The sequence below is a fragment of the Pseudophryne corroboree genome, chromosome 12 (assembly GCF_028390025.1).
Source record: "Pseudophryne corroboree isolate aPseCor3 chromosome 12, aPseCor3.hap2, whole genome shotgun sequence".
Taxonomy (NCBI): domain Eukaryota; kingdom Metazoa; phylum Chordata; class Amphibia; order Anura; family Myobatrachidae; genus Pseudophryne; species Pseudophryne corroboree.
The window spans coordinates 68,263,662-68,290,726 of NC_086455.1; the positions used below are offsets into that span (position 1 = coordinate 68,263,662).

At 48.5% G+C, this 27,065-nt stretch overlaps 1 protein-coding gene across 2 annotated transcripts in view; it reads left to right on the forward strand.

Moving 5' to 3' along the window:
* Positions 1-27,065, forward strand: part of CLMN (calmin) — a 253,807-nt gene that overhangs the window by 68,457 nt on the left and 158,285 nt on the right. Inside the window, exon 1 of one of the 2 annotated variants that reach the window (XM_063947616.1) lies at positions 20,390-20,696. The exons of the other annotated variant lie outside the window; for it this stretch is intronic. Within the exon in view, the coding sequence (XP_063803686.1) occupies positions 20,459-20,696 (238 nt within the window). The 5' untranslated portion in view covers positions 20,390-20,458. Of the gene's footprint in view, positions 1-20,389; positions 20,697-27,065 lie in introns of those variants that run through there. 2 annotated transcript variants of the gene reach the window in all.

Below are 27,065 nucleotides of genomic sequence, written 5' to 3' on the forward strand. Positions count from 1 at the left end.
GAGTAAAATACCTAACTTTTGTGTAAAATAACTAAGCACATGCGCTCTGCGAACCTTGCGCATGCGCAGTAAGCGACTAATCGCAGTATAGCGAAAATCGGCAACGAGCGAACAACTCAGAATGACCCCCATTGTACAGCGAGCAGGGGCACACTGACACACACACACACACACACACATTGTACAGGGAGCAGGGGCACACTGACACACACACACACACACACACACACACACATTGTACAGGGAGCAGGGGCACACTGACACACACACACACACACACACACACACACACACACACACACATTGTACAGGGAGCAGGGGCACACACACACATTGTACAGGGAGCAGGGGCACACTGACACACACACATTGTACAGGGAGCTGGGGCACACTGACACACACACACATTGTACAGGGAGCAGGGGCACACTGACACACACACACATTGTACAGGGAGCTTGGGCACACTGACACACACACATTGTACAGGGAGCAGGGGCATACTGACACACACACACACACACACACACACACACACACACACACACACACACATTGTACAGGGAGCTGGGGCACACTGACACTGTGGGGGATATTCAATTGTTTGAAAAGTCAGTTGGGTGTCTGTTTTTCTCCTGTCTATTAGATAGGAAAAAACAGACACCCAACCGACTTTTCAAACATTTGAATTCCCCCTGTGACTTGTACAGGTCCAGTCCCCTAAGAGGAGCAGCATGCTCCTCCGTCTCTCCTCACATCATGGCCGCACAGAGGTAGAGAGCTGGCTGGTGGGCGTGCGGCGTGACGTCCTCGCGTCCCATTGCGCACACATTAACCATGGAGGCAGGGTCAGCAGGGTCAACACTGTCAGTGCTGAACGGGCCGCGGGCGTCATGTGGGGCGAGGGGGGGGGGGTTATTGAGCTGCCTGCGATGCGGGTGTGTGTGGCATCCCCGTGTGTGCACATCTAACTCTGCGTTTATCAGAGTTGTATGGCGGGCGGCAGCGGGGCTGAAGACAGTGACTGACTCACTGTCTGCAGTAGCGCCCTCTAAACCCTGGCGGGCTGCACACAGCCGCACACAGTGGAAATCGGAGCTTAGAGTGAGCTCCGGCTGCCGCTGAGGGGAAGGTGTGGGTGCCCGCTGGTAACACAACCTCAGAGGGCGCCCGGCATCCCCATGCGGCTCACATTCTGGGTTAGGTGAGCCGGAGGCAGAACTGCGTTCTGTCTCCAATTGGAACTGACGCAACTGCGTTCCGCCCCGTTCCGGCTCAGTTTAACCTCTGATTTTATCCCTGACACAACTCTCCCTCCCTGACAGTTTATCCCACACAGAGCTCTCCCCTCAGCACGTCCCACACACCATCCTCCCAGCGCGTATAATCCCACACACAGCTCCCCCCCCAGCACGTATAATATCACACACCGTCCCCCCCAGCACTTATAATACCACACGCTGTCCCCCCAGCACGTATAATCCCCCACACAGCTCCCCCCTTTCAGCACATATAACCGCACACACAGCTCCCCCAGCACATGTAGTCCCACACACAGCTGTCCCCCGCAACACATATAATTCTACAAACAGCCCACCCCCAGCACGTATAATTCCACACAGCTACCCCCTCAGAACATAGCCCCACACACAGCCCCCGCAGCACATATAGTCCCATGCACAGCTTCCCCCAGCACTTATAGTCCCATACACAGCCCTCCCAACACATATAGTCCTACACACAGCCCCATCCAGCACATATAACCCCCACACACAGCCCCCCAGCACATATAGTCCCATGAGCATGGGTCATCCTGTCAGGGCTCCAACAGCTCCTCCACTTTAGGCGGCAGGAGAGACAGACATGCAGTGATAGCACTGCATGATCTCATTCCCGCCGCCGCGGCCAGCAGGAGCAGCGGGTACCTGTGGAGGCAGGGGGCTAAGGAGGGAGACACTGTCTAGTGAAGCTGCCCGCCCACCCCATCTATTAAAGTGGGAGGCGTGGCGCGGCGCAGTGACTGTGACAGCGGGAACAGGCTAATCGGGCAGCGCAGCCTGTACAAAGTTCCCATGGCCAGGTAAAGTGGGCTGGAGGTGGCGGAACTGGTTCCGCCTCCCAATACAACTGACGGAACGCAAAAAAAAGAGAAATTGCAGGTGCACACTAAAAACTCTCCCCATAATATATCTTTGTTTACTTGCCCACCTCTTCTGACTGGGGTGGGCTGGGTCCAGCTCAGTTCTTCTGGGCGGCATTCCTACTTGTCAGGCGCCATCGCTCATGTAGGAAGTAATCAAGCGGGGAGGAGATTAGCAGCAATTAGCGGGGACAGACAGGTACCAAGCTGGCTACTGGCCCCCTGCATGCACTATGCATTCAGAAGCAGGGACACTCTTCCAGGAACAGGTGCCGCTCTGTGTGAAGGCTTTGGGGTGACCGCCCCTGTTGTCCTAAACTGCCCCCCCCCACACACACACACACACACTCACACACGTTAATCTATCAGAAATGTGATATATAAACTCCTCTTAAAATGTGACTGAAGACTGCAGAACATTTCTCACACAATGGGGTATATTTACTAACATTCGTAATTCTCCCGATTTGGTGGGAGAATAATCACGAATGACATCGAAAGTGTAAAACTGCAACTTTTTGAATTTGTTACGACTAATTTACTAAGCTGCCGTATTCTGCATTTTCGGGTTTTCCGATGTCGATGTCATTCGTTTTTTTAGGCAGTGTTTTACGTGAGTGACTTGTAAAACACTGCCGACTTTAATACAATGAATCTCGGCCGGATCTGAGAGATCCGTGCTGGGCTTCATTGTGCACTTTGTTTAAAAAATAAATAAAGTTTAAATGTTAAAAAAAAATTGCGTGGGGTCCCCCCTCCTAAGGCAAATTAGCCTCGGGCTCTTTAAGCCGATCCTGGTTGCAGAAATATGGGAAAAAAATGGACAGGGGTTCCCCCATATTTAAGCAACCAGCATCGGGCTCTGCGCCTGGTCCTGGTTCCAAAAATACGGGGGACAAAAAGCGTAGGGGTCCCCCGTATTTTTAAAACCAGCACCGGGCTCCACTAGCTGGACAGATAATGCCACAGCCGGGGGTCACTTTTATACCGTGCCCTGCGGCCGTGGCATCAAATATCCAACTAGTCACCCCTGGCCGGGGTACCCTGGGGGAGTGGGGACCCCTTCAATCAAGGGGTCCCCCCCCCCCAGCCACCCAAGGGCCAGGGGTGAAGCCCGAGGCTGTCCCCCCCATCCAATGGGCTGCGGATGGGGGGCTGATAGCCTTTGTTGATAGTTATGAATATTGTTTTTAGTAGCAGTACTACAAGTCCCAGCAAGCCTCCCCCGCAAGCTGGTACTTGGAGAACCACAAGTACCAGCATGCGGCGGAAAAACGGGCCCGCTGGTACCTGTAGTACTACTACTAAAAAAATACCCAAAAAAAGACAATACACACACACCTTGAAAGTAAAGTTTTATTACATCCATCCACACAAACATACATACATACTTACCTTATGTTCACACGCAGGTCGGTCCTCTTGTCCAGTAGAATCCATGGGGTACCTGTTGAATAAATTATACTCACCAGGGCCCTCATTCCGAGTTGATCGGTCGCAAGGCGAATTTAGCAGAGTTACACACGCTAAGCCTACGCCTACTGGGAGTGTATCTTAGCTTCTTAAAATTGCGACCGATGTATTCGCAATATTGCGATTACACACTACTTTGCAGTTTCTGAGTAACTTCAACCTTACTCTGCCTGTGCGATCAGTTCAGTGCTTGTCGTTCCTGGTTTGACGTCACAAACACACCCAGCGTTCGCTCAGACACTCCCCCGTTTCTCCAGCCACTCCTGCGTTTTTTCCGGAAACGGTAGCGTTTTCATCCACACGCCCATAAAACGCCGTGTTTCCGCCCAGTAACACCCATTTCCTGTCAATCACATTACGATCGCCGGAGCGATGAAAAAGCCGTGAGTAAAAATACTATCTTCATTGTTAAATTACTTGGCGCAGTCGCAGTGCGAATATTGCGCATGCGTACTAAGCGGATTTTCATTGCGATGCGATGAAAAATACAGAGCGAACGACTCGGAATGAGGGCCCAGATCCAGGGTACCAGGCTCCTCGGATAATCCTTTTGTAATCCACGTACTTGATTAAAAAAATAAAACGGAGACCCGAGCCACGCACTGAAAGGGGACCCATGTTTTCACATGGGTCCCCTTTCCCCGAATGCCAGAAACTCACTCTGACTGATGTCTAAGTGGGTTTCTTCAGCCAATCAGGGAGCGCCACGTTGTAGCACCCTCCTGATCGGCTGTGTGCTCCTGTACTGTCTGACAGGCGGCACACGGCAGTGTTACAATGTAGCGCCTATGCGCTCCATTGTAACCAATGGTGGGAACTTTCTGCTCAGCGGTTGACCGAAAGTGACCTCACCGCTGACCTGAAAGTTCCCACCATTGGTTACAATGGAGCGCATAGGCGCTCCATTGTAACACTGCCGTGTGCCGCCTGTCAGACAGTACAGGAGCACACAGCCGATCAGGAGGGTGCTACAACGTGGCGCTCCCTGATTGGCTGAAGAAACCCACTTAGACATCAGTCAGAGTGGGTTTCTGGCATTCGGGGAAAGGGGACCCATGTGAAAACATGGGTCCCCTTTCAGTGCGTGGCTCGGGTCTCCGTTTTATTTTTTTAATCAAGTACGTGGATTACAAAAGGATTATCCGAGGAGCCTGGTACCCTGGATCTGGTGAGTATAATTTATTCAACAGGTACCCCATGGATTCTACTGGACAAGAGGACCGACCTGCGTGTGAACATAAGGTAAGTATGTATGTATGTTTGTGTGGATGGATGTAATAAAACTTTACTTTCAAGGTGTGTGTGTATTGTCTTTTTTTGGGTATTTTTTTAGTAGTAGTACTACAGGTACCAGCGGGCCCGTTTTTCCGCCGCATGCTGGTACTTGTGGTTCTCCAAGTACCAGCATGTGGGGGAGGCTTGCTGGGCCTTGTAGTACTGCTACTAAAAACAATATCTTACACTTTTACAAAAAGGCTATCAGCCCCCCATCCGCAGCCTATTGGATGGGGGGGACAGCCTCGGGCTTCACCCCTGGCCCTTGGGTGGCTGGGGGGGGGACCCCTTGATTGAAGGGGTCCCCACTCCCCCAGGGTACCCCGGCCAGGGGTGACTAGTTGGATATTTGATGCCACGGCCGCAGGGCACTGTATAAAAGTGACCCCCGGCTGTGGCATTATCTGTCCAGCTAGTGGAGCCCGGTGCTGGTTTTAAAAATACGGGGGACCCCTACGCTTTTTGTCCCCCGTATTTTTGGAACCAGGACCAGGCGCAGAGCCCGATGCTGGTTGCTTAAATATGGGGGAACCCCTGTCATTTTTCCCCCCATATTTCTGCAACCAGGATCGGCTCAAAGAGCCCGAGGCTGGTTATGCTTAGGAGGGGGGACCCCACGCAATTTTTTTTCAACAAATTAACACTTTCCCACCCCTTTCCACTGATATACATGCACGGATCTCATGGATCCGTGCATGCCTATCCAATCACGGCTCAAAAAAGCAGGTCTGTTTTTTTTTAGCACTTTTTTACGAGTTGTATTTTTTCACGGCAGTGTTTTTTTTTTTTTTGCTTTGCACTTCTTAGTAAATGACCGAGATTCATACTTAAACAGCCGCGTTTTGACCGATGGTGTATTCATTCGTATTTTTTTTGTTGGACTTGCAAAAAAATACGAATGGCCTCATCACTGCCGTGATTTCTGCTTAGTAAATTACCGAGATGACACTTTGAAGAAAAAACGGCATCTCGGACAAAATCGGGACCTTAGTAAATATACCCCAATGTCTCTAGCATCACCTCATGTGCCCAGTGTTCGTATCCAATGTAACCGCGTGGAAGAGGTCATCTGAGGAAACACAGGAATTGTGTAGAAAGCATGAAATCAGATTAAGCATTTACTGTATTTTTTAAGAAATTTTATTTTGGTGTAAGTCACCGAACCCCAAATTTTTTTTTAAATTAAAACCATAAATACTTTATTATTCGTTACAGCAGTGAAACAGAATTGGATACTGGCAAAGTATGTTTTAGACGTGGAGTTTGTATTGTAAGTGTGCCTAAGCTCTACCTTGGAGCAGAATGATTCTGGTGCTGTTATGCAACAGTAATGAAGAGAGATTTCCATGGTGCAGATAATTCATGTTCATTTATCCAACCCCTGATTCAGTAAGATGCTGGATTGCATCTGACACACGAGCAATACATTAGATAAGTATTTTGGTTGTTTATTTTATATTTCTTTAGGTTGGCTGGGGAACAAGTTATGTACCTGTAGGCAACGCCTTGGGTTCTAGCTCAGCCTGGGTGCTATATGTGTGAAGTTTGTATGTGCTGCTCATATTCATGTGGAGTTTTGTGCGTGAGCGAGCCTTCACAATGCGATCGCATCCTGCCAGGATGCAATCGCATTCTGATTGACAGGCGGTGGGTGTTTAGTGGCAGCCATGCTGCGTTGGTGGGGAGTTGTGCAGGAAATGTAATTGTGTCATGGCCATTTTCTGGGTGGCTGGATGATGTCGCCTGTGTTTCCCGTGACAGGAAACATGGCGGCTGTGCACCTGCGTACGCCTCCTGGCTGTGTATACAGGAGGTCTACCTCTATTTCCTATTGCGTGATCGCACCGCAGGGCAGTGCTACACATGCTGGGCGGCCTTGCCTTGTTCTGGGCGGCTGCAACTGCTATGGAGTCTGGTGTAAAAACATATCACAAGGCAGTAATCTAAGGGCAGGCTTAAAGACTTGGGGATATATTCAATTCATGTTGGATCGGATCCGACAAAGCAGTATTAAAAGAACGGCCAAATCTGACAGAATTTGGCTGTTCCCGACAACACCAGTCTAACTTTTTTTAAAGTCGGATTGACATTGTCAGAAAGGACACAGACAGGCTCCCGGTAAAGACGCAGCTCCCTTCTGCTAGCAGGTCATCGCAGCGGAGAGAGCAGGGAATACCGCGGCTGCGGCAGCATAGCAGGAGGATAGGGCGCCGCCGCCGGACCTCCCGGCTCCGGCACTTAATGTACCCGTCTCCTCCTCTCAGCTCCTCCTCATCCGTCCCCGCTACATCTCCTCTCCTATCCTCCTCACCCGCCCGCCGTTTCTTCCTCCTAATCCTCCCCTGTTCCCACACCCCTCAAAACATGTCCCCACTCGCTGTCTCGTCTCCTCAATCCGACTTTTTTTAAAGTCGGATTGAGATTGTCGGAAACGGAGCCAAAACCTGGCGAATTTGGCCGCGTTTCCGACAGAAGCACGCGGATCGCTGATCCACGTGCTTTCTGACAAGTCAGAATTCCCGACTTGTTGGAAAAATTAGGGCTCCATTGAATAGGTTGGAACCCTTTCCGACCTAAAATAGTCGGAAACTGACGTCTTTCCGACAAGACTGCAGTTTCCAATTTCAATTGAATATACCCCTTGTTCAGCTGTGTTGCACTGTCATAATGTCATGCATGCTGCACTTCCGCACAATTATAAAGGATTTGTGACACAGTTCATATACCCTCAACATGACCCATTCATTAGGTACCAAATGCTCTGTATCAGTGAAATGTGACATGTGCAGAACGGGTCCTGCAATCTTTTCTCTAAAATGTGAACGCCTCTGACTGATTGACATGCAGAAGCATTCGCAGAGAAGGGCGGGGGCGGCCGGCGTTCAGGAAAATGGGGGCGTGTTGCCCCCATTTTCCTGGAGTTTCAATGCGCAGTTTCCTTGGCTTACTCAGTCACGATGTTCATCTGAAATGCAATCTCATCGCAAATACAGGGAGGAGGTGGTATGGAGGCAGGAGGTGGTATGCACCTCCTCCTGCATTTGCATTGCTCATGACTGCAAATCATAGTTGCCTACCCTCCCTCATTCTACAGGAGACTCCCTGAAATAGTAGCAATCTCCCTCACTCCCTGAATAGACCAGCAATCTCCCTGATTGCACCTTATCCCCATTATATAGCCGTTACATTCTTTGGGGAAAAAATAAATCAGAAATACATACAGTCAAATGGGCTCATCAGCGCCATTTCCTGCATTGGGTATAAGACACAATGATCTCTATAGCTACATGCATTTTAAATAAGGTTTCTCGTGACCACTTACAGCAGATGGAACGTTTTATAAAACACAATACACAAGCAAATCCTGCAAAATACCAGTGTCTTTTCTTCAACAAGTAGATCTTAACTAACTTTGGGGCTTATTTACATTTGGATGTAAGTAATTTTGATTACACGCCTCTCAGATGTAGCAGTACACGTCCGCACTGATAGGTATTACTTTCACAATCTCCCTGAAATGCTTTTTCCAAAGTAGGCAAGTATGCTGCAAATGCAACGCTGCGAGCAGCTTTGCATTTGCAAACCTCAATGAATCGGGCCCAAAATGCTCTGTTCTTAGCCGGATTAGGCTTTCCCCCTTCCACCAGCAGCCACCGCCCGTCTGCAGCTGCTGCTCGCCCCCCCCCCAACGAGGCCGACCACCAGCAACAGAAGCCGTCGGGGAAGGGGGGGCACGCTGCAGCAGGGAGAGAAGACTCCAGGCTGCCGGGGAGGGATGGTTCCACACTGCAGGGAAAAGAGTGTGGTATGTCCCATACCACATGACCACAAGACAGGGGGGCCCAGGCTACTGACCCCCTGGGTCCCATCCCCCCCTCCCCCTCCTTAATCCGTCCCTGGAGGGACTCACCGGCAGTTGGTGCTGCTTCCCTAATAGAATTTTGGACTGCGCTGTCACTGGCAAGGAAGTTCAGGAACAGAGCATTTGTACCTTATGGAATGGGTCATGTTGGAGGGTATGAGGTCAGAGCCAGGAGCTTGGACTAAGGTCAAGGCTGTGATAGTTTGCAGAGAGGTTCAAATTTGTTGGTGGCTGATCTAGGCTGTGCCTCCCTGCAATTGTCATGGTGGCCAGCCAGCAGTTAAGGCCCTGTGATTGGGAAATTGGATTGTAAAATCCACTTGCACAGGGACAGATATAATTGAGAAAACATCCTATGATTGTACAGTACTGTGGCATATGTGATTGCTACAGAGATCTAGATACATAGTAATAATATACTTGAATGTATTAGGATTACAGTGGCCAAAAATAAACTACCATGGAACTCAAGACATTTTTTTGTAAGAGATCAAAACCTTATTATTTATATTTATTTATCTTTTATTGGAAAGTCTTCCCTCCCTGGGGCTACTGAGCCTTTGAAGTATTTATATACTGTCATGGCAACGGAAATTGTTGCCTGTAAAGCAATTTTTCCAAATATTTATCTGGATTTTAAACTGATTATTTGCTTCCCAAGCTGGGTCAGGACCTTCCCGTCAGACTGTTTCCATGGCAACACATGTATTCTGAGCCTAATGCTGAATAACACAGGGACAATGGCAGGGCATGCCTTAAAGGGACATCTGTCCTCACATTTTACCTTAGTGTGCTCAGAAATGGTCAGATATCCTATGTTCTATGACATGTATCTGGGTGACTGCATCTAGACAGGGTAGCGTCTAGTTTACCTTCGTGGAGAAGACCTTTCCCATAACCCCCTGGGTCACAATCTATTTGGAATAGTAAAGTGTGGCGAGCGGAGCGAGACACCCGAGTCCGAAGTGTGGCGAGCCCGCGAGGGTCCAATGCTGCGTAGAAAAATAAAATTACCCCAAACGAACGGAGTACGAAGAAAACATTTAGGTACTGTAAGGGCGGAAGTTCTCTCCTGCCCTCTCGTTTTGTCACTTCCAGGTCCTAAGCACGAAGGTAACATAGACACAACCATCTAGAATGGGCTTATACTCTGCACACCTCATGCAAATAACGAGTGTACTGTCATACATTATATAATACCAGGAAGGTGCTACATTAGTCCAATTTCCATCTCTGTGAAAGATGATTATATGAGAGTTGTCTTTTTCTTTATAAATATCTGCATGATTTTTAGTACATAAGATACCTGAGGCTATTTGCTGACGTCAGGCCCTATTCAGCTTGCATCGTTAATTTCCCGTACTGCGCGTGTGTGGGCCGACCAGTGCGATTGCATTGCATTGATGCTGGCGTCTGTACCTGATAGACAGAGGCGTTAGCGGGGTGGCGCGCGTTGCGGGGGTGTTGTGGCATAAATATGGGCGAGCTGGGGCCATTTTCGAGGCGGCCGCGTGACGTTACACGCGGCCGCTGTGAAGGAAAAAATTACGGCGGCCCGTCTGCTTTCGCAGCCAGGCTGCACAGGCAGAGGGCTACCCTAAACCAGCGACGCTGGCGTCCTTAGCATGCAAAGGGTGGCCCCTTTGCTGCTGGGCGACCCCAAAGCATGCCCCTGATAACAGCTGCAATTTTCTATATCAGCAAAACAGCAACTGAAGTGGAATAAGGCCCATAGGACAGTGTAGAAGATTATGGGGGCACATTGTATAGGTGACGTATTGGTTCATGGGGAAATTCCCACAAATATCCGGACAGCATGATACAACATGTATAATGATGCTGCACAATATGGGACATCTACTGTACATCTCTGTGGGGGACACTGAGAGGTACAGATTGGATACTGTCAGGGAAGAATGCCAAAAGAAGTCCACAGGGCTCTATTAGGCAGCGCCAGGTACAGGGTGTGTGATCTACAGTGTCTAGTTAGACGTTCAGTAGGTGGACACCAAATGGTAGACATGCATTAAGTTAACATGGTCAAAAGGTCGACATGTAAATGGTCGACCGTGATTACGGTCGACAGGTACAAAAGAGTGACAGATTCATATGGTCATCATGCCAATGGTCGACACAACTTTTTAAAGTTTTTTTCCCCCCATATTTCCCACCTTTTTCATACTTTACCATCCACGTGGACTACGATTGGGAATACTAACCTGTGCTGAGCGCAGCAATAGTGGAACGATGCACCTTGCACGGAGACGCGGTACACTAATTGGGGTTCCCTGTGCTCTGATGGTAAAAACGACACCCAAAAAATAAATAAAATATGGTATTGACCCTTTTTGTGTTGATCATTTTCAATGTCAACATTTTCATGTGTTGACTTTTTGTACCTGTCGACCTTTTCATGTATCGACCTTTTCTATATCGACCTAATTACCATGTCGACATGTTGTCCCTGACGACCATTTGGTGTCAACCTATTGCTGTAGACCATGTTACTGTAGATCTGTTGAACTGAAACCATCTATAGATGTCATTGCCTACTGTAGGGTCTATATACTAAGCCTTGGATGGAGATAAATTTGACGGAGATAAATTACCAGCCAATTAGCTAATAACTGTCGTTTTTCAAACCCAGCCTGTAATGTGACGGCGGTCGGCCAACCGCTCGTACACATGCTGCGGTGGCCGGCGGTGATTGACAGCTGAACTGGGCGGGCGTGTGTACACGCCCGCCCAGTTCATGACGTCAGTCCCCGACAGATCGGACAGTGTGTATGCTCAACACACTGCCCGATCCGTCCATAGATATATCTGCCGATCAATTGATAGGCAGATATATCTTTCCAGTGTGTACCCACCTTAAGGCTTAGTAAATAGACCCCTTTGTCTATTATTATTTTTATTTGTGTATGTCATGACTCATTTTTGTGATTTGCTCAACACTGGCCGTGTGTATTGGTATGTTTATAAATAAATACTTTCAATATAAAGATAATTGGTTTTGTGTACGCATTGAAAATAACTGTCTCTGATAACAGCAGCGCTTCATTTTCTATATATATGTTTTCTTCTAGAATTGGGGTCTCCAGTTAACTCCTTTGAAGGAGCTCCTAGCTGTCATTTTTCAAACACACCCTGTAACACGGCAGTGAGGAGCTGGTTGGTTGGTACTTTATCACCGTGCAATTTATCACTCTCCAAGGCTTGATAAATGAGCTCCTAAGGATGTTAACATTGGCCTGATTCTATGTCGCATGGTGGTACGAATATTGCCACACTTAGGGGGTCATTCCGAGTTGATCGCTCGCTAGCTACTTTTAGCAGCCGCGCAAACGCATAGTCGCCACCCACGGGGGAGTGTATTTACGCTTTGCAACTGTGCGAACGCGTGTGCAGCCGAGCGGGACAAAAAAGTTTTTTGCAGTTTCTGAGTAGCTCTGGACTTACTCAGCCCTTGTGATCACTTCAGTCTTTTTGGTCCTGGAATTGACGTCAGACACCCGCCCTGCTAACGCTTGGACACGCCTGCGTTTTTCCAAACACTCCCAGAAAACGGTCAGTTGCCACCCACAAACGCCCTCTTCCTGTCAATCTCTTTGCGATCGGCTGTGCGAATGGATTCTTCGTTAAATCCATCGCCCAGCAACGATCCGCTTTGTACCCGTACGACGCGCCTGCGCATTGCGGTGCATATGCATGCGCAGTAGTAACCTGTTCGCTGCGCTGCGAAAAACGACAGCGAGCGATCAACTCGGAATGACCCCCTTGGTTTTAGTGCACCTGTGCGCCAGTGAACATATACATCACTGCATATCTCCAGGCGAATCCGGAGATATGCAAGGGTGTCAGTGGTAGGCATGTATTGGGCTTGTTGCCAAAGTTACTCCATGTTGAGAGCTGTGCATTTTGAAAAGAGGGCAGTGTGGATAGTTGGTGTAGCTTATTGTACTTATTATACTTCAGTTTTGCTATTTGGAGGGAATCCTTTGTGCTGAATGGATATTAACTCTTTTAATTGATTTGAAACTACTGGCCACTGAGGCATGAGGTACAACATGCCTCAAGAGATTTATTGGTAAAAATGTTGGAATGGAGTTGGAAATGTATCTAAATTTCAGAGATTCATCATGGCCAAATAGATTTTGATAAATGCACGCTGGAGGGGTGTGGTATATTTTGCCATAATTGACCCGGTTGACATTTATCCTGTCAACAGTGAAATGTCGACATTATTAAAATGTCGACAAACCTTCCCTGGTGTTCTAGCGGTGACTTACCTGGTACAGCAGGCCCCATGGCTCTAGTGATGTCTTCTGCGTCTGGCGGTCAGGTGAGGATGACTTCCAGCGGATCCATTGGCACTTGCGGTGGTGAGTATGCCTAAACCTTTACCTCCCTCTAGTGCCTAATCCTAACCATTCCTACCGTAGCCTAACCCAACCTCTCCTCCCGCAGCCTAACCCAACCTCTCCTCCCGCAGCCTAACCCAACCTCTCATCAATTCAGAAATCACAGGGGTCAGGTCTGGTCCTATGCAGGCCTGGGCAACCTGTGGCTCTCCAGCTATTGTGAAACTACACATCCCAGCATGTTCTGACACCAATTTAGCATTCCCTATTAGAAAAACTGTGGTAAGGCATGCTGGGACTTGTAGTTTCACAACAGCTGGCCTGGCCAGTCCTGAAAACGTTGCTTTAAGGAAAGGCGTGACAATACTGTGGTAGAATCTTACACTTTTTGCATAGTGTTCATCTCCAGAGCTGTCTGCCTCCCACTGAAGGTACACATTAGCGAGTGTCATCACATACAGTGCAGATTGTTTACAGAATTAAGTCTTCTTCAGGCTTGTATGCAGCAATTACACTTGTCTCAGGGTTTTGATCCATAGCGTGGTATAATGTACTCTTGCCAGAGCAGGACTGTGTCAGCTTGTGCAGCAGTATCTGTGTGACTCAGTGTGTCATAGCCTGTAATTTAGCCCAACACACAAGAATGTGTCTAAACTTAAATCAGATACAGTCATCTATACTATTTACATTTCCTGGGAAGTTGGAACAGGTTTGTTAACTCAGGAAATCAGTTGTTCACCTCAAGGTGCCATATTTTTGTGAGAACCCATCCTTCAGCTCTAAGGCACTCTTCCTGCAATGTATGTAATACGTTGGTTTTATAGCAGACTTTTATTTTCTTTTACCTGTTTCCAGCTAAATATGCTTAAAAGCAGGCATGTCCAACAGCCCTCCAGCTGTTGTGAAACTACACATCCCAGCATGCCCTGACACAGCTTTAGCATTCTCTGACAGCAAAACTGTGTCAGGGCATGCTGGGATATGTAGTTTCACAACAGCTGGAGGGCCGCAGTTTGGACATGCCTGGCTTAAAGCATGTAATTTCCATTTATGTGGGATTTTCTTTATCTTCATCATACACAGAGCACCATATTACATAATGTTTACAATTTTTTTTTCATTGGCATGATACATGGAGCGTGGTCATGCTATGTGGAGTTTGACCACAACACTTTACAGCATGGGTCTTTGGGGGTCATTCCGAGTTGATTGTAGCTAAATTTAGCACAGCTACGATCACGAACTCAGACATGCGGGGGGACGTCCCGCATGTCAGTGCCGCCCCCGCCCCCCCCCCCCCCCCCGCAGAAGTGCAAAGGCATCGCACAGCAGCGACGCCTTTGCACTTCAAGAGTAGCTCCTGACCAGCGCAGCTTTAGCATGCTGGCCGGGAGCTACTCATCGCTCCCCGGCCTGCAGCGGCTGCGTGTGACGTCAAGCAGCCGCTGTGGGCCACTCCCGGCACGGTCCGGCCACGCCTGCGTTGACTGGACCGCGCCCACGAAACGGCGGCCAAACGACACCGTTTCGCCCCCTCCCGCCCATGGACCACCGTTGCCTGTCAATCAGGCAGAGGCGATTGTAGCGCGGCGCCGGTGCATGCGCAGTCCTGAACTGATTGCTAAGCTGCAAAAAACTGCAGCGTGCGATTGGGTCAGAATGACCCCCTTTAACCTGTGGCCCTCCAGCTGCTATGGAACTATACATCCCAGCTTGCCCTGCCTCAGTTTTAGCATACCTTAATTGCTGTGAAACTACACATCCCAGCATGCCCTGCAGATACGGAGGGGTACTCACCGTTGCAGAGGAGGGCGCTGTGCCTGGTGAGCGTGGCTCCGCCGCCAGCACCAAGAGACTGGCCACGCTCACCAGGCACAGCGCCCTCCTCTGCAACGGTGAGTACCCCCCTTTCGAGCACGCTCGCTGTGCACGCACAAGGGAGTCCCTCTTCAATCATTAGAGGTGTTAGGAGGTATGTAAGTGACAGGAGAAAATCAAATGGAGGAATAATAAGACTTGAGACAGAGAGTGAGCTTTTGGTGGAGGGAGCAATCAGTAGCGGATTTTGGTACGGGCACGCAGGATTTTTGCCTGGGGCGCCGCCTTCTTGAGGGCGCAGCCGCATGGCAAGATCTGCTACTGTTGGTCAGTGCCCCCCGGTGCTGTGAAGGAAACTAGACGCTACCCGTCTAGTTTCCCTTCGTGGAGAGGACCTTTGCTGTGCGGTGCGCGATGACATCAGTGCGCACCGCACAGCATTGTGGGACTGGCACATAGACGCTAGGGGTCATAATTGACCTCTAGTGTCTATGCTGTGCTATAGGAGAGACGTCATGACGTCTCTCCCATAGATCTGAGGAGCGGCGCCGGCGGAGGTCAGCAGCAGTCGGGAATCAGGAGCGGGGATAGTAAGCATTATTTTTTTTATTTTTTTTTGTAAACGGCGCTACTCAACTGGGGGCACAACTCTACAGGGGGCAAAACTCTACAGGGGGTATAACTGACCACGCCCTTGTATGAAGCCACGCCCCTATTTTCACCCGGGGCGCCACAAGGGCTAGAACCAGCCCTGGGAGCAATAGCAGATCACCTAAATAATTATTTTTGCTCAGTATTCACTACAGAAGGAGAGGGGAAGGGGCCACAGTTAAGCTACAAGGACATTCATAAAAATAAGGTAGGTGAAAGTACATTTACAGAGGAGAAGGTCTTTACAGAACTCTCAAAACTGAAAGTGGATAAATTAATAGGGCCAGATGAGATACATCAAAGGATAATAAAAGAGCTTAAAGGTGTGCTGGTAGCACCATTAACAGAATTATAGAACCGGTCACTAGTTCATACTTACCGACTTCTGGGCTGCTCTCTCCGGCTCAGCAGAGGGGGCTGGCAGTCAGGTGACGTGCAAGGGGGCGGACCGGAGGCGGAACGGGGGTGTGCCGGAGGCGGAACGGAGCGTGGCTTCTGGAACGCATCTTTTAAGCCACGCCCCCTGCTGTGTAATGCCGCGATTACCGGCATTATACAGTAGGGGGCGTGGTTACGATGACGCGATTCAACAAGAATCGCGTCATCGCCTGCCCGGACCGCCCACTTTACTCGTTAAGTGGGCGGCGGGCAGGGGGTGACCCCCGTAAATCGGGAGACTTGCCTGCTCTTCCGGGGGGCCGGGAGGGTCACCCATTTTTCGGGAGCCTCCCGGCCATTCCGGGAGGGTAGGCAAGTATGCACTAGTTACAGGTGCAATTCCAGAGGACTGGAAAAGAGTAAATGTAGTTCCACTGCACAAAGTGGAAGCAAGGCAGAAGCAAGCAACTACAGATCAGTAAGCCTTACATCGTACCTCACAGCTTTCTTTATCTTGAAAGAGGGACACATGCGCAACGAAGCAGTGCACTCCCAAAAAGGAGCACGGCCTATGGGAAAGGGGGCGTGGATTTGCGGTGATTCCGCAAATCCAAAGAGTAGAGGAATATTTTAAATCAAACAACTTACAGGATCAAAAATTATAGAATTGGGAGCGCAGTTATTACCAATCAGCAACTAACCCATAAATATCATATAAACATCACTCTACTTGCGGTGAATTGTCATAAAAAGAAAATAATTTATTCCCACAATAAAAAGATTTAAAACACAATTTAAAAACAATATCACAGAATTCTCAATAAAAGATGGCTATTAAACTTAAGTTAGAGGCCACAATAATTTAATAATAAGCTTTCATAAATAGAAGTCATAAAATGTCCCAAATAGCTTGATATGATGGCTTATTTATATGACATACTGTAGATTGCTCAATTCATATGCTTTCAAATATTTCACACTCTTCCATTTTGCACAGTCCTCAAGACCATTAGTGTTTCCTGGGTTCCCACATAAGTGTTCTCTCTCTCTTCCCCACTGTTGTTGGTCCAGCCAGTCACAGCATTGGTGGAAATTGTGTTTTTATCTTTTTGTGGTCCCAACGTCTTTTTGTGGTCAGCATTCCAGATTTTCACTGCAATATAACTCACTGTCAGGCTCTCCGTGTAACGCGTTTCTCCGCCTCCTTGTTTGCCTCAGTGGCTTCCCAGACACATCAACTTACAGGATCCCATGGAAATGTTACCAGTGGAGTACCCCAGGGACCTGTATTTAGACCAGTTCTCTATAATATCTTTGTTGGTGACATTGCAAATGGTATTGAAGGGAGAGTATGCCTTTTTGCAGATGACACAAAGATATGCAATTAGGTAGACACACAAGGAGGGGTAAAACAAATGATCGATGATCTAGGTAGACTTGGGAAATGATCAAGAATATAGCAACTATAGTTTAATGCTAAAAAATGCAAAATCTCAAAAACCCAAAAGCTAAATATAGTATTATGGGTACTATTATTGAAATTACTAAGGAGGAAAGGGATCTAGGACTCACTATTTCAAGTGAGTTAAAGGCAGATAAGCAATGTAACAAAGCAATGAAGAAGGATAGTCAGATGCTTGGTTGCATAGGGAGAGGAATCAGTTGCAGAAAAAAAAGTAATAATGCTATTGTATAGGTCATTGGTACGGCCTCATCTGGAATACGATGTCCAGTTCTGGAGGCCATATCTTCAGTAGGATATAAAAACATTAGAGAGCGTATAAAGAAGGGAATACATTAGAGCAGGGATGGGGAAACTTTTTTCTACCAAGGGCCATTTGGATATTTATAAAATCCTTCTGGGGCCAATAGATAGGCCCCCAGTCAGTAGTTATGCCCCCAGTCAGTTGTTATGCCCCAGTAGATATACCCCCAGTCACTTGTTATGCCTCATTAGATATGCCCCCAGTCAGTTGTTAGGCCCCATTAGATATGCCCCCAGTCAGTTGTTATGCCCCATTAGATATGCATACAGTCAGTTGTTATGCCCCATTAGATATGCATACAGTCAGTTGTTATGCCCCATTAGATATGCCCCCAGTCAGTTGTTATGCCCCATTAGATATGCCCCCAGTCAGTTGTTATGCCCCATTAGATATGCCCCCAGTCAGTTGTTATGCCCCATTAGATATGCCCCCAGTCAGTTGTTATGCCCCATTAGATATGCCCCCAGTCAGTTGTTATGCCCCATTAGATATGCCCCCAGTCAGTTGTTATGCCCCATTAGATATACCCCCCTAGTAGTGCTGCTTACACACACACATTAAAATAAAAAGAGAAAAACACAATACTCACCAGCCCCGCTCCTGCTTCCGGATCGCTGCCCTCCGCCTGGCCTCCCGCTCCTCGAAACTATGGGAGAGATGTCATGACATCTCTCCCATAGCGCCGAACAGCCGCACATGTACACTGCCTGAGCAGGAAGCGGGAGCTCAGGAGTGAGATCCTGCCTCCGGCTGCTGCTGAGGAGGAGGAGCCGGGCGCCCGCTGGTAACAAAATCTCAGCAGGCGCCAGGCATCTCCCTCAGTTAGGTGAGTCTGGCCGGGCCGGATCAAGTGGCTGCGGGCCTGAGGTTCCCCACCTCTGCATTAGAGAGTGTACAAAGAAGGGCAACTAAAATGGTGCTTGGCCTACACCACAAAACTTACCCGGAAATACTAAAAGATCTTAACATGTATAGTTTGAAGCAGAGAAGGGAAAGCGGGAACGTGATAGAAACTTTCAAATATACTAAGGATTTTAACAAGGGCCAGGAGGGAAACATTCTTTGAAAGAAGAGAAGTATTAGAACACGAGGACATGCACTCTGACTGGAGGGAGGAAGGTTCAGAGGAAATTTAACGAAAAATTACTTCACAGAAAGGGTAGTGGATGCGTGGAATAGCCTCTCGTCAGAGGTGGTAGAGGCTAAGGACCTGATTCAGAGATGAACGCAGATCACTGCATACGCTGCAAGATCTATGTCCATCTCCTTACATGTTGGGGGCCGTCCAGCACAGGGCAAAGCCATCCAGTTTGTGTGGTGCCGCCTCCGGATCCGTCTGATTACATCACGCGGCTGTCCCAAAAACACTCCCGGACTGCCCTGCCCGCAAAATGCTACGTCACGGCTGTCAATCACCTTGCGGACCCATCCTGGAAGGATGGTAGGGTCGCGCACGTGCACTGCAGCAGATGCGTATGCGCAGACCACCAGAATGCAGCCACTGCATAAAGACACATGTCTGCGTTCGGGTCTGAATGACCCCCTGATACAGTAGAGCAATTTAAACATGCTTGGGATAGGCATATGAAGATCCTTACAAATAACTAAGGGGTCTGTTTACTAAGCCTTGGATGGAGATAAAGTCGCTGGAGAGAAAGGGGCAGATGTATTAACCTGGAGAAGGCATAAGGAAGTGATAAACCAGTGATATGTGCAAGGTGATAAAGGCACAAGCCAATCAGATCCTAACTGTTAATTTACATATTGGAGTTGATTGGCTGGTGCGTTTATCACCTTGCACATATCACTGGTTTATCACTTCCTTATGCCTTCTCCAGGTTAATACATCTGCCCCAAAGAACTCTATCTCCAGCAACTTTATCTCCATCCAAGGCTTAGTAAATAGACCCCGATCCAAAAGGGTTGAGGGATCCTAAAGGATAAAAAAAAAGGGGCAGACTAGATGGGCCAAGTGGTTCTTATCTGCCGTCACATTCTGTTTCTGTGTTTCTATGTCCCACCTGTCCCAATTGGGCGATATGGAACACAGTATTTAAAATTTCAAGAATTTTGACTATTATGTTAATGTTTTTACTGACTGTAACATGACAAGCAGGAGATGAAGCTTTCAACAGCCCATAACAAAATTTGTATTAGACAGTTTACAGCAGCACAAAGTATTTCAGGACATCCAACTGCTGCTGCTACAAACAATTACACATTAACAACAAAGTAGCAATATGAGCCTCCTGTCTTGATGATGAAAGAAGATTTTGGTGTCATGCAAAACGGATACATCCAAGCTCATCCATCCTAGTAGTAATGATCAGGGAATGGGAGGCTTCATTTTAATTTAACAATGCAACATGGGCCGAACATACTTCATAAATTATTCAGTTTATTTTCAGGTCTATTTTAAGTCTACATAGACTGCCATTATATATCTAGATGTGTTTAGTCAGCAGCTGGGTTATGTCCTGTGGCAGTGAGAGAGTTACTATTAGCCTGTAACAGGGTTGTCCCAATTGCACTAATTACTTGTTACATAACATGCAAGTTTCTATGCCAGTGAGATTGTGCCTTTAATAGACTGCAGGATCCTGGGAGCTGTTCTAGTTTATTAATGTGCAGCTATGCACCAGGAAGCGAATGCAGGCTTGCCGCTGTGTGTCTCTCACACCTTCCCCTCAGTAATCCTGATATATAAACACTGTGTGACTGGTTGTAACAGCACATGGCAACTGACTTGTGTACATACACCTATTGTGCATCACAGGGTGTGGATGCCCTGATTGCAAACACACATAATGTGACATGGGCAGGGTTGAGTTGCTGTACATTAATGTACAGAAGTTTAGATCCGCACAGTTGTGAGCACACCTTCATTCCAGGCAGATTGTTTCTTTGGAAAGCACCCGTCAGACACCGAGCAGCTCCGTGCCGGGCAATGGAGTACAGGAAAGGCCGCTGGGGTAGGGAATCTTTTATTCTTTCTTTCTATCAGTTCTCTGCAGGTTAAAAGGGTCTCCCTGACTGAGCATTATGGGAGTTGTAATTCAGCCACAGCACTTGCTCCTCAGTATGTTTCATAAATTGCCAGCACAGTGGTTAGCATTGCTGGCTGACAGCGCTGGGGCCATATGTTTGGTTTTGACCATGGCATTAGGTGTGGAGTTTGCATGTTCTCCTGGTACTGTCTTTGTATAGGTTTCCTCCTTGTGCTCACGTCACTTTCATCCCGCAGTCCAAGGGCACAGTGTTACTGTAGGTTAACTGGCTTCTGATGGATCTTACCATTCTATTGGGTTAATTCAGACCTGATCCTAGCAGCAAATTTGTTAGCAGTTGGGCAAAACCATGTGCACTGCAGGGGAGGCAGATATAACACGTGCAGAGAGAGTTAGATTTGGGTGGGTTATTTTGTTTCTGTGCAGGGTAAATACTGGCTGCTTTATTTTTACACTGCAATTTAGATTTCAGATTGAATACACCACCCAAATCTAACTCTCTCTGCACATGTTATATCTGCACACCCCCCCCCCCCCCCCCCCCCACTCCCCTGCAGTGCACATGGTTTTGCCCAACTGCTAACAAATTTGCTGCTACGATCCGGTCTGAATGACCCCCTGTTGTGTGTGTGTATGGCTAAATATTCTCTTGTAAAATGCTGCGGAATATGAAAGTGCTGTTTAAAATAACTTAATAAATGAATAGTATAAGTCCGTGGATTCTGTCATTAGGTGTAGTAGAGACCTGGTTTTGTGTTATCAGTACTTTTTTCTTTCTTATTGATTCTTCAGTGCTTCTGTGTTTAGTTGGTACAGTGTGTGCGTAGGGCGTAATGTATTATAGATAGGACCAGCACAATTAAAAAGTATGACCCTTCCATGCATGAAGAAAAAAGGGACAGCACACAGTCCCTGCCCAGTTCCGGCACAGCCTCCCCCTCCCCTCATTCTATCCGTGCATCATTTAGTTTGATGAAAAGACCTAGGGCAGGGGTGTCCAAACTTTTTGCAAAGAGGGCCAGATTCGGTGAGGTCAAAATGTGTGGGGGCCGACCATTCCGCCTGACATTCTTTGAACCATTAATCACCTCAGAAGACTAACAAATAACTTGTCTTACAAATGCCCCCAGTGCTGCCAGATGCACAAATGCCCCCCAGTGCTGCCAGATGCACAAATGCCCCCAGTGCTGCCAGATGCACAAATGCCCCCAGTGCTGCCAGACGCACAAATGCCCCCAGTGCTGCCAGACGCACAAATGCCCCCAGTGCTGCCAGACGCACAAATGCCCCCAGTGCTGCCAGACGCACAAATGCCCCCAGTGCTGCCAGACGCACAAATGCCCCCAGTGCTGTCCGATACACATTATATACCCCCAGTGCTGTCAGATACATAAATGCCCCCCAGTGCTGTCAGATGCACAAATGCCCCCCCCCCCCCCCCCAGTGCTGCCAGATGCACAAATGCCCCCAGTGCTGCCAGATGCACAAATGCCCCCAGTGCTGCCAGATACACATTATATACCCCCACAGTGCTGCCAGATGCACAAATGCCCCCAGTGCTGCCAGATGCACAGTAACCATCTCTGGCTGCCAGCACAAGTAATACTAGCTTTGGACAAGTGACGTCCCTCTGGCTATAGTACACAGGGAACAGATGGGCCACAGCTGGACACTGACACTTACATGAACCCGGCGCTGCCGGTCACCAGAAGCCGCTTGCGGAAACAAGAGCCGTGAGCCCGGGACAGACGACACTTACCAGATCTCATCACTCAGCCGCGCTGTCCTCCCGCCTATCTCACTCAGCCGCGCTGTCCTCCCGCCGATCTCACTCAGCCGCGCTGTCCTCCCGCTGATCTCACTCAGCCTCGCTGTCCTCCCGCTGATCTCACTCAGCCTCGCTGTCCTCCCGCCGATCTCACGGACACAGGCGGCTGCGGCCAATCGAGTACGTCTTCCTGTTCACCAGCGGCCAATGACACAGTAGCGGGCGCCGAGATCCTCCCCTGATTGGCGCTGCCCTGCCCACGTCCCGCCCTCAGGACGCACTAGATGCCATTTTAGGAACTGGCAAATTATGAATGGAGTTTATTTCACAAACTCAGCCAGTGGGTTGCGGGCCGGGTAAAATGTGTGCACGGGCCGCGTTTGGCCCGCGGGCCGGACTTTGGACATGCCTGACCTAGGGGGTAATTCAGAGTTGATCGCAGCAGCAAATTTGTTAGCAGTTTGGCAAAACCATGTGCACTGCAGGGGAGGCCCGGCAGCAGGGGGAGGTGACGGGGGAGTGAAGTTTCTTCACTCCCCCCGTCACCCGGCTCCATTGCACTGCATGCTAATATGGACAATCTCGTCCATATTGGCCTGCATGCATAAGCGACGGGGCACCAACTGTTACCCTGCACAGAAACAAAATAACCCACCCAAATCTAATGGTGCCCATACACTTGTGAAATAATCGGTACTAACCTTCGATTTCGACCGCATCTGTGAGAGAAATCGGGGGATTATATGCACATTTTAGGTACCTTTCGACGCGATGCGCGGGCATGCCGGTCAAATCTCGCATCTCAAGATAGTATGTGCTGCAGTTAATATTTATCAAATCACAGTGCGATCGCATGTCTTTTTAAAACCACATGCTATATATCGCACTGCGATGTGCAATGGGCACCTGCCGGGAGCGGCCAGAAGCCGCTCCCACTCGGTGGTGACGTGCCCATCACGTGATTACCATGCGATCTGTCACATGATCGCATGGTAATCACTTTGGCAGTTTAGGTGCGATGCCCCGCTATGTCGCGTCGCGGGGCATTGAACACGTGTATGGGCACCATAACTCTCTCTGCGCGTTATATCTGCCCCCCCTGCAGTGCACATGGTTTTGACCAACTGCTAACATATTAGCTGCTGCGATCAACTCTGAATTACCCCCAATAATAGTAATATTTGCCCATATGCAGAGCTATATGCTCCTGTGCGAGTTGACCATCCCTATCTGTGTGCTTGAGGAGATACCCATCATTATCCTCATCTGTGCATGCTTGTTCCAGCCCTGTGCTGTGCAAAATGTGTGTCTGGATATAGGGGTTATTTAGACCTGATCGCTCCTCTGTGAATTTGCAGAGGTCTGCAATCAGATAGTCGCCGCCAAAGTGAAAATCTACCCCATACAAGTCAGTGTACTTCTTGCAAAAATCTTGGCGATCGCCGGTCAGCTGCAAATCCGATCACAACTCACTCATCATCAAATGATTTTTCCAGTCTGTGCGTAGCCCAGGATTTAAAGGCCCTACACCAGGCCTGGCCAACCCGTGGCTCTCCAGCTGTTGTAAAACTACAAGTCCCATCATGCTTTGCTACAGTATTGCTATTGGGGAAGGCTAAAATTGTGGCAGGGCATGCTGGGATGTGTAGTTTCACAACATCTGGAGAGCCACAGGTTGGCCAGGCCTGCCCTACACACTTAAAGATTATCTGTCCAATCTGGCTGATTGGAAAGAAAATCGGGCAATGGCTGGGAGCAAATGACTATCAACAATTTGCTACCAAAATCAAGAACATGGACAAAAACAGTTCAGATAAATTGGTTTAATGAAACAAACTTAACCAATTTGTCTTAAAGTCTATTTTTGTTTGTTTTTCAATGTTTGAGATCAAATAGTCAATTGCCATTTGCTCCCAGACATTGCCAGATTTTCTTTCCAATCAGCCAGATTGGACAGATAATCTTTTAGTGTGTAGGGCCCTTCACTCCTACAGTGCGATAGCAATAGGCTGTTTGGGTCCGGAGATGACGTCACACACCCTCCCTGAAAACGCTTGGGCACGCCTACGTTTTTCCGGGCACTCCTTGAAAATGGCCAGTTACCAAACCCAAACATCGGCTTCCTGTCAATCAACTTGCATGCGCCTAGTGATCAAAACAGTCACTGGATTTTTTTGCTGCGCACGTGCGCACTACAATCCGTACACATGCGCAGTCGATCGAAAATCAGCCGGGTTGAGCAATCAGGTCTGAATAACCCCCATAAACATATTTACAGACAACTTTGCATTATCCGCATTTCAATCAATATGCCCTCTCTTGTGTGAGAACTCCCTGTTAGAGCCCAGTTATGCCCCTTCAGTAGCATGCTGAGGTGCCAGTGCCACAGAGGTGGTGGTGGGGGTAGCAGGTGCTAATTACCCGAGCTTGCCGGAAGGGCGCAGGTCAGCTGCTAAGGGAAACTGGAAAAGTAGTCCTTTTTTTATGGGGCGTGACCTGGCCTCATTGGCATTTCTACCATGGGTGCAATGTGTGCAGTGTACATCGGCCCCTGGGTCCAGGGGGTCCCACACCGCACACACAGCACCCATGCTGTGTTAATACTCACCTTTCTGGAGTCCCGCGAGGGGTGCTGAAGCTGCAGCAGCCGAGGCAAAAATCAGTCCCAAAATGGCCGCCGCACCTGCGCAGTAGGAAATTAGTCCGGGACCATGGCGGGTATGTAGTATGCTGCTTCTAAAGTAAAGGTGAGACCACCACCCCTACTGAGAGTATTGTATTCAGAGTGATTTGCCAGTTCCTCTTCAAGAGGGTCTATTCATGAAGCAGTGAAAAGTGTGTGGACGTGAGCCAGTAGAGAAGTTGCCCATGGCAATCAATCAGCATTGAAGTAACATTTATAGTTTTCATACTATAAAATTATACAGAGTAGCTGATTGGTTGCCATGGGCAACTTCTCCACTGGCTCACTTCTCCACGCTTTTCACTGCTTCATGAATAGACCCCTAGTCCAGTGGTTCCCAAACTTTTTTGAATCACGGTGGACTAGAGTATTAGGATTTCTTTCATGGCGCCCCTGGCCCCAAAAGTATCTTATTGAGAAATGTAGAAAAAAAAATATTGCATTAAGTAAATTATGTTTATAGGTCATCCTTATGGTCAGTCATGTGGCGAGGGACAGGATTTGCTTCTGTTTGTCCACATATTTTGTAATTGGCAGGCAGCCACAAGCACTGGTTTTGCCTATTACATTGACAATAAATAGTTTGATTTGGTCCTGGACCACCAACCTGTGGCACCCCTTCAAGTGTTCTATGGCACCCCAGGGTGCCACGGCACACAGTTTGAGCACCACTGCCCTAGTCTCTAGACCAGACGGGCGTTCAGGGGTGTCACACATTTCATCAGTAGGAAGCTGGCACTTTAGTCTGAATTATATTAAGTTTATAAGTTATATATATTTTTCCTCTGGGAGAGGGCACCCTTTGAAGCTGGGTCGCAAAGTACATCGTAGTCAGATGGGCAACTATGGCAATCAGAGGCGGAACTACCGCCGGTGCAACCAGTGCGTTGCACTGGGGCCCGCCTCTGTCCATGGGCCCAAAGCATGTAATGAGTCAAACTGACTCATTACATGCCGCTGTGCGCTGCGGGCAACCGCTGCCCGTAGCGCACAGCCGCCCGGAGAAGGAGAGGAGCAGCGGTACGGGGGAAGGAGGAGGAGGAGGGAGGTGAAGGAGGGAGCCGCAGCAGCGCTTTACTACTGGTGGAGGCGCTGCTGCTGCTGCCCCTCTGCTTCACTATAGGCTGTCTTCCGAGAACAGCCTATAGTGAAGCAGAGGGGCAGCACCTCCACCAATAACACAGCGCTGCTGCGGCTCCCTCCTCCATCTCCCTCCTCCTCCTTCTCTCCAGCCCGGGAATCGTCTGACGCTGCACCGAGGAGCCTGAGCCAGCGGAGAGGGTAAGTATAATTTCTTTCTTTCTTTCTTTCTTTCTTTCTTTCTTTCTTTCTTTCTTTCTTTCTTTCTTTCTTTCTTTCTTTCTTTCTTTCTTTCTTTCTTTCTTTCTTTCTTTCTTTCTTTCTTTCTTTCTTCACTTCCTACAGGCAGGAGTGACTATGGGCCTAAAATTGGGATACATAAAAGTCCAGATTTCGGCCCTGTCTTTTTTCTTTCAGAAATGAACTGGCTTCACTGTCTGAAGTTCAGACATTTGTTACGGGAGTGCTGTATATTCAGCCTCCTTTTGTGCCTCCAGTGGCACCTTGGGATCTCAACGTGGTGTTGGATTTCCTAAAATCACATTGGTTTGAACCACTTAAGACCGTGGAGTCAAAATATCTCACGGGGAAGGTGGTCATGCTGTTGGCCTTGGCGTCGGCCAGGCGGGTATCAGAGTTAGCGGCTCTGTCGTGTAAAAGCCCATATCTGATTTTCCATATGGACAGGGCAGAACTGAGGACTCGTCCCCAGTTTCTCCCTAAGGTGGTATCAGCTTTTCATTTGAACCAACCTTTTGTAGTGCCTGCGGCTACTCTGGAGTTGGAGGATTCCAAGTTACTG